This window comes from Phyllobates terribilis, unplaced genomic scaffold (genome assembly GCF_046119375.1).
Source record: "Phyllobates terribilis strain yellow unplaced genomic scaffold, ASM4611937v1 Scaffold_3__8_contigs__length_932513732, whole genome shotgun sequence".
NCBI lineage: Eukaryota > Metazoa > Chordata > Amphibia > Anura > Dendrobatidae > Phyllobates > Phyllobates terribilis.
The window spans coordinates 648,059,113-648,066,177 of NW_027362763.1; the positions used below are offsets into that span (position 1 = coordinate 648,059,113).

General features: G+C 54.0%; 1 protein-coding gene across 1 annotated transcript; it reads right to left on the reverse strand.

Annotated features, from left to right (window-relative positions):
* Positions 1 to 2,777: 2,777 nt before the first annotated feature.
* KLHDC3 (kelch domain containing 3) lies at positions 2,778 to 6,755 on the reverse strand. The gene is made up of 6 exons (XM_073673560.1): positions 6,707 to 6,755; positions 4,377 to 4,463; positions 4,199 to 4,307; positions 3,996 to 4,069; positions 2,997 to 3,075; positions 2,778 to 2,917 (listed from the first exon to the last, which is right to left on the reverse strand). Exons 1-6 carry the CDS (start codon positions 6,753 to 6,755, stop codon positions 2,851 to 2,853), a joined length of 465 nt encoding a protein of 154 aa, XP_073529661.1. The 3' UTR covers positions 2,778 to 2,850.
* Between the last annotated feature and the right edge of the window lie 310 nt (positions 6,756 to 7,065).

The following is a 7,065-nucleotide window of genomic DNA, read 5'->3' on the forward strand; positions in this document are numbered from 1 at the left end:
ACATGGGAGGAATGTGTAAGAAATAGACAATCCTCACATGTAATAAAGCTGTCAAACAGTCGCAAATCATCACACGGGAGCGATTCAACCATATCACCGAGAAGCAGTAAATACTCGGCGCTCGGCCCGAGCATACTCGGCGAAAGGGTTAATAGAACATAGTCGCTCATCATTAGTAATAGGTGACGTGAAGGAATTCCCACCGCCGACAATGAATATGGGCGACCTCCCTCTGAATCCTACAAATACTTACAGGTTGGGCACACATATCGGGGGGAAGGCATTGTTCTGGAAGGAGGGGTACCCCGAAACTCAATAATACAGAGAATAGCTAATCTCCCCAGTTCTCATGGACTGATCTCATTACTTTATAACATTATATTGACAAACCAGCCGCTGCGATCAAAAGAGAAATGGGAGAGTGTAATGGGACCATAGAGGAAAATCACTGGTCAGATATACTGGAAAGAGTCCACAGCTGTCTAAGTGAACCCCATAGACTGTCCCATATATATGTGATGCACCAGGTATACAGGACACCTCTATTCTTATTTATCATAGGATTTCGCTCAAGTCCCCGCTGTCCTAGATGCAAAACTAACATAGCAGATCTGCTTCATATGATGAGCAACTGTCCTAGCTTGGTGTCCTGCTGGAAGAGTGTTGTAGCAATGATTACCAGGGTTTATTGAATTGACGTAGAGCTTTCACCATTAGTATGTACAGTGGGATATGTTGAAGATCTGACTATTGAGGAGTACGGCAAAATTGCGGCAGCACGTATGTTATATATGGCAAGAAAAGTGATAGCCCAAAAATGGATCGCAGATCAGGAGCCTATGATATCAAAATTTATTGATAAACTGGCTAGTAAATTTGAAAAAGGAATATATCGAAAAAGAGATTCAATCTCCAAATTTGACAAGATATTGGGGTCTATGGATTGATGGCTCTGGTTTGACATCTAGGGAACGGAGGAGATTACGCCTCGGCTTGCTTTCAGTTACTTTATCTGATGCCTCAAATTAAACTTCTTTGAAAATTAATAAAAATGTGATTAGTACTTCCACAAGTTATATGTAATTGGATGGACTATTGTTACTATGCTCAAATATTTGTTCATCTAATGATGCTGGTTTTGCAGAGCCAAGATGTATAAATGACTCATGTTTAATGCTTCTTAAGGTCGGGGGGTGGAAAACTGTTTCTCCAATGTTTGTCTGGTTGTTGTTGTTTATTCCTTTTTTTTCCTTTCTGTAAATCTTTATAAAAATCAATAAAAAACATTTGATTTAAAAAAAAAAAATGTGAGGGTCTTTCTCCCTGGCAGAAACAGGGGGTGATTAGACACAGGCTGGCGATCAATTTACTTGTAACTGTTGGAGCTTGATTCCCGAGCTTCAAAAGGAAGTCTATACTCTCACCTGCACCAATACGGAATACAGAATATTTAAGTTCCATAATTCAGATAATAATGGGACCTATATTTTTAGTGGCAGGGAAAGCCAAGGAGTGATGTGCATATTTTCTCATTGCTGTAAGCCAAACCAGGGAGCTGTGGCGCAAAAGTAGCAAAATAGCAGACGGCAACTATATCATGAGTGGTCTCTAAATGAAGGTAAAATCATAATAGAAAATATGGTACTACTTTGGGCTTCTGGGATAAACCAGAGATAAGTTATCCCAAAAAACAGATTTTTAATACAAACATGAAGGGTGGCGCCCCAGACACTGTGATGTCGGCACAAGGGAGTGTGGAGAGGTCTCTCCCTTAAGCATAAAATAGTTTGCTTAGGTTGGAGCAGTACTCATTGCCAGGGGGGTAAAAGGACTATAAGCAACGGGTCACGTTCGATAATGTTCAAAGCATATCGGGGAGCCCCTCCTCCACCTATGATGATTCGCCCCTGCAAACTGTATAGTGCAAGTTTCTTCTTTAATCCTTATTATTTTATGTAACTGCTCATGTATTGTAATGTCTCCTTTGTAAAATCTTGTATATTTTTCCTAAACACTGCCTCCCTTTTGGATTAAATATAAAATGTAATAGTTCCGTTTCTTTTGTCCTGTAATCGTTCTCTCCCAAGAAGTCATATACGCTACTAGAAAGTAGGCGTCCGGCCAGGCCTGTATTATATTTCAAATCTGGACGGTGGAGGCAGAGAATAATAATAATTGGGCTATCGTGAAGCTGACAGATACCGTACGGAGGACATAAACACGGATTCCATCCGTTGGAATCCATACGCTCACTGGTCGCTTACCGATACCTAAGAAGTGAGTAGTCGGGATCGTGTGCTCGCGATTCCGGAAGAAATCCGTGACACAGTGACTGCACGGTGAGCTATTATGTGGTCTCCCCGGTGTCGTCCCTGTGCATTCCCTGACACATTACATTACTGATCCTGAGTTACCTCCTGTATTATACTCCAGAGCTGCACTCACTATTCTGCTGGTGCAGTCACTGTGTACATACATTACTGATCCCGAGTTACCTCCTGTATTATACTCCAGAGCTGCACTCACTATTCTGCTGGTGCAGTCACTGCGTACATACATTACATTACTGATCCTGAGTTACCTTCTGTATTATACTCCAGAGCTGCACTCACTATTCTGCTGGTGCAGTCACTGTGTACATAAATTACATTACTGATCCTGAGTTACAGCCTGTATTATACTCCAGAGCTGCACTCACTATTCTTGAGTGCTTTTGAGTGGTCATCGTCTTGGTGTGTTCTGCACTGTGGATTGCAGCTACTTGCACAGACTGGAGCTTTTATAATGATATTTTATTGTTAGTGAAATCAGATTCGTGCTCTGGGCGGCGCAGACGTCCTCTTCTTCCTCTTATCCGTGGGAGGACAGCAGGGGGCGGCTGATGTTGCTGTTTGTGGTCATAGCTGACAGCTCCCACCTGCAGAGCAGAGAACAAAGTGGTTAATGAGTCTGAAAATAGGAGGGGCGGCATGTCCTGTGAGCGCAGGGGCCGGCACCTGATGTCGTGGGGTAGCCAGGACTGGTCCAGACTGTACTGCAGCACGGCCAGCTTACACAGCGTCTTCAGGCTGGGACCTGCAGCAGACAGAAGAAGTGAGCGGGCCACCGGCCTCCAGCGCCCCACCCGGCTCCAGCGCGCCACCCGCCTCCAGCGGGCCACCCGCCGGACAATCCCAGCAAACCGACTCATCACCTCCCCTCATAGGGTTAATAAAAGGGCCGAACCCTCCCCCGACTACCAACCCTGCAGAAGACAGTCCGCCACCCAATAGTCCAACTAAGGAGAAAGCGGCACAAACAGGAAATGAGGCCCAGCAGTTACCGACAGCAGCCTCCACTAGTCCCAAACTGTCCCCCACCTACAATGCCACAGCCCCCACCCACCCTACAATGCCACAGCTCCCCCTACAATGCCACAGCCCCCCCACCTACAATGCCACAGCCCCCCCACCTACAATGCCACAGCCCCCCACCTACAATGCCACAGCCCCCCCACCTACTGCCCCCACCTACAATGCCACAGCCCCCCACCTACAATGCCACAGCCCCCCCACCTACTGCCCCCACCTACAATGCCACAGCCCCCCCCACCTACTGCCCCCACCTACAATGCCACAGCCCCCCACCTACAATGCCACAGCTTCCCACCTACTGCCCCCACCTACAATGCCACAGCCCCCCCACCTACAATGCCACAGCTCCCCACCTACTGCCCCCACCTACAATGCCACAGCCCCCCCACCTACAATGCCACAGCTCCCCCACCTACAATGCCACAGCTCCCCCACCTACAATGCCACAGCCCCTACAATGCCACAGCCCCCCCACCTACAATGCCACAGCCCCGCCCTACAATGCCCACAGCCCCCCCCCCACCTACAATGCCACAGCCCTGTCCTACAATGCCCACAGCCCCCCCCCGCCCTACAATGCCACAGCCCATACAATGCTACAGCCACCCACCTACAATGCCACAGCCCCCTCCCACAACTTACTGAAGTCTAGAATGTAGAGGTCGGAGTGATCCATCAGATAGAACTCGTCCTGGAGGTTCTGGTCCTGGGATGGACTGCAGTGAGAATATCATAAAATGTCCGTTACGTCCCCTCCAGTCCCTCCCGTCCCCCGTTCTCACCACTGATCCCCCACAATCCCCTTCTTGTGTACGTAACATCTCCTCAGCCTCGGCCTCCGTTACCTGGTGCCTCCAAACAGCAGGATTTTGTCACCCACGATGCAGCAGCACTGCCGCCGCCGGGCGCAGGGGCCTTTTCCTTGCACCTCCACACGCTGCCAGCGGCCAGCCTCTACGAAGAGAGACCATGAAGATGGAGGCCCGGGGGTCCCGTCAGCAGGAGCCACCACTCAGCACCTACCTGGTGTGTACCTCCACAGGTCCTGAAAGTGACGGTTCAGCCGCGCGTTGTAGCCACCAAAGACATACAGCTCCCCCCGGTGCGTAACTGCAAGATAGCCACGTTACTGGCTGCACACACCGACACCGGAGTAACCCCCAGAGCTGCACTCCACCGATACCCCAGTATCCCCCCCCCAGAGCTGCACTCCACCGATACCCCAGTATCCCCCCCCCAGAGCTGCACTCCACCGATACCCCAGTATCCCCCCCCCAGAGCTGCACTCCACCGATACCCCAGTATCCCCCCCCCAGAGCTGCACTCCACCGATACCCCAGTATCCCCCCCCCAGAGCTGCACTCCACCGATACCCCAGTATCCCCCCCCCAGAGCTGCACTCCACCGATACCCCAGTATCCCCCCCCCAGAGCTGCACTCCACCGATACCCCAGTATCCCCCCCCCAGAGCTGCACTCCACCGATACCCCAGTATCCCCCCCCCAGAGCTGCACTCCACCGATACCCCAGTATCCCCCCCCAGAGCTGCACTCCACCGATACCCCAGTATCCCCCCCCAGAGCTGCACTCCACCGATACCCCAGTATCCCCCCCCAGAGCTGCACTCCACCGATACCCCAGTATCCCCCCCCAGAGCTGCACTCCACCGATACCCCAGTACCCCCCAGAGCTGCACTCCACCGATACCCCAGTATCCCCCGCCAGAGCTGCACTCCACCGATACCCCAGTATCCCCCCCCAGAGCTGCACTCCACCGATACCCCAGTATCCGCCCCCCAGAGCTGCACTCCACCGATACCCCAGTATCCCCCCCAGAGCTGCACTCCACCGATACCCCAGTATCCCCCCCCCCAGAGCTGCACTCCACCGATACCCCAGTATCCGCCCCCCAGAGCTGCACTCCACCGATACCCCAGTAACCCCCCCAAGAGCTGCACTCCACCGATAACCCAGTAACCCCCCCCAGAGCTGCACTCCACCGATACCCCAGTATCCGCCCCCCAGAGCTGCACTCCACCGATACCCCAGTAACCCCCCCAGAGCTGCACTCCACCGATACCCCAGTAACCCCCCCCAGAGCTGCACTCCACCGATACCCCAGTATCCCCCCCCCCCAGAGCTGCACTCCACCGATACCCCAGTATCCCCCCCCCCAGAGCTGCACTCCACCGATACCCCAGTATCCCCCCCCCCAGAGCTGCACTCCACCGATACCCCAGTATCCCTCCCCCCAGAGCTGCACTCCACCGATACCCCAGCATCCCTCCCCCCAGAGCTGCACTCCACCGATACCCCAGCATCCCTCCCCCCAGAGCTGCACTCCACCGATACCCCAGTATTCCCCCCCCCCACAGAGCTGCACTCCACCGATACCCCAGTATCCCCCCCCAGAGCTGCACTCCACCGATACCCCAGTATCCCCCCCAGAGCTGCACTCCACCGATACCCCAGTATCCCCCCCAGAGCTGCACTCCACCGATACCCCAGTATCCCTCCCCCCAGAGCTGCACCCCACCGATACCCCAGTATCCCTCCCCCCAGAGCTGCACTCCACCGATACCCCAGTATCCCTCCCCCACAGAGCTGCACTCCACCGATACCCCAGTATCCCCCCCCCCAGAGCTGCACTCCACCGATACCCCAGTATCCCCCCCCAGAGCTGCACTCCACCGATACCCCAGTATCCCCCCCAGAGCTGCACTCCGATACCCCAGTATCCCCCCCCAGAGCTGCACTCCACCGATACCCCGTATCCCCCCCCCCCCCAAGAGCTGCACTCCACCGATAACCAAGTGAACCCCCCAAGAGCTGCGCACCACCAATAACCAAGTGAACCCCCCTCCCAAGAGCTGCGCACCACCAATAACCAAGTGAACCCCCCCTCCCAAGAGCTGCGCACCACCAATAACCAAGTGAACCCCCCTCCCAAGAGCTGCGCACCACCAATAACCAAGTGCCCCCCCTCCCAAGAGCTGCACACCAATAACCAAGTGCCCCCCCCTCCCAAGAGCTGTGCACCACCAATAACCAAGTGACCCCCCCAAGAGCTGCGCACCACCAATAACCAAGTGACCCCCCCCCCCAAGAGCTGCGCACCACCAATAACCAAGTGACCCCCCCCAAGAGCTGCACTCCACAGATAACCAAGTGCCCCCCCCCCCCAAGAGCTGCGCACCACCAATAACCAAGTGACCCCCCCCAAGAGCTGCACTCCACCGATAACCAGGTGACCCCCCCCGATGAGCTGCACTCCACCAATAACCAAGTGACCCACCGATAGCTGCACTCCCCCCCCCCCCCCAAGAGCTGCACTCCACCGATAACCAAGTTACCCCCAGAACTGCCCTCCATGTGTCTTGCACGGCGTTCTTTGCTGACCATAGTCTATCCACTGCCCACAATCTACAGCAGTTCCTCAATCAGGAGGAATATGGAGGCAGCAATACAGGTTATATGCATGTCAGCTGACCCCAGCAATAAGAGGACGCCCGTACCCTCACACGTTCCCCCAGGCCACCACAAACACACCACGCCCTCACATAGCCGCCACCTTCATATACACCGCGCTCTCACATAGCCCCCCGTCCATATACACCGCGCCCTCACATAGCCCCCCCTCCATATACACCGCGCCCTCACATAGCCCCCCCCTCCATATACACCGCGCCCTCACATAGCCCCCCCCTCCATA

What these genes read in the sequence shown, in the direction of transcription:
- KLHDC3 (XM_073673560.1), bottom strand. Translation starts at nt 6,755, where the DNA reads ATGGTCAGCAAAGAACGCCGTGCAAGACACATGGAGGGCAGTTCTGGG. An exon ending in CTGCTGTTTGGAGGCACCAG is followed by an intron (nt 4,070 to 4,198) that starts GTAACGGAGGCC and finishes TTCTCACTGCAG; the next exon opens with TCCATCCCAGGACCAGAACC. An exon ending in CCTCTACATTCTAGACTTCA is followed by an intron (nt 3,076 to 3,995) that starts GTAAGTTGTGGG and finishes TGTCTGCTGCAG; the next exon opens with GTCCCAGCCTGAAGACGCTG.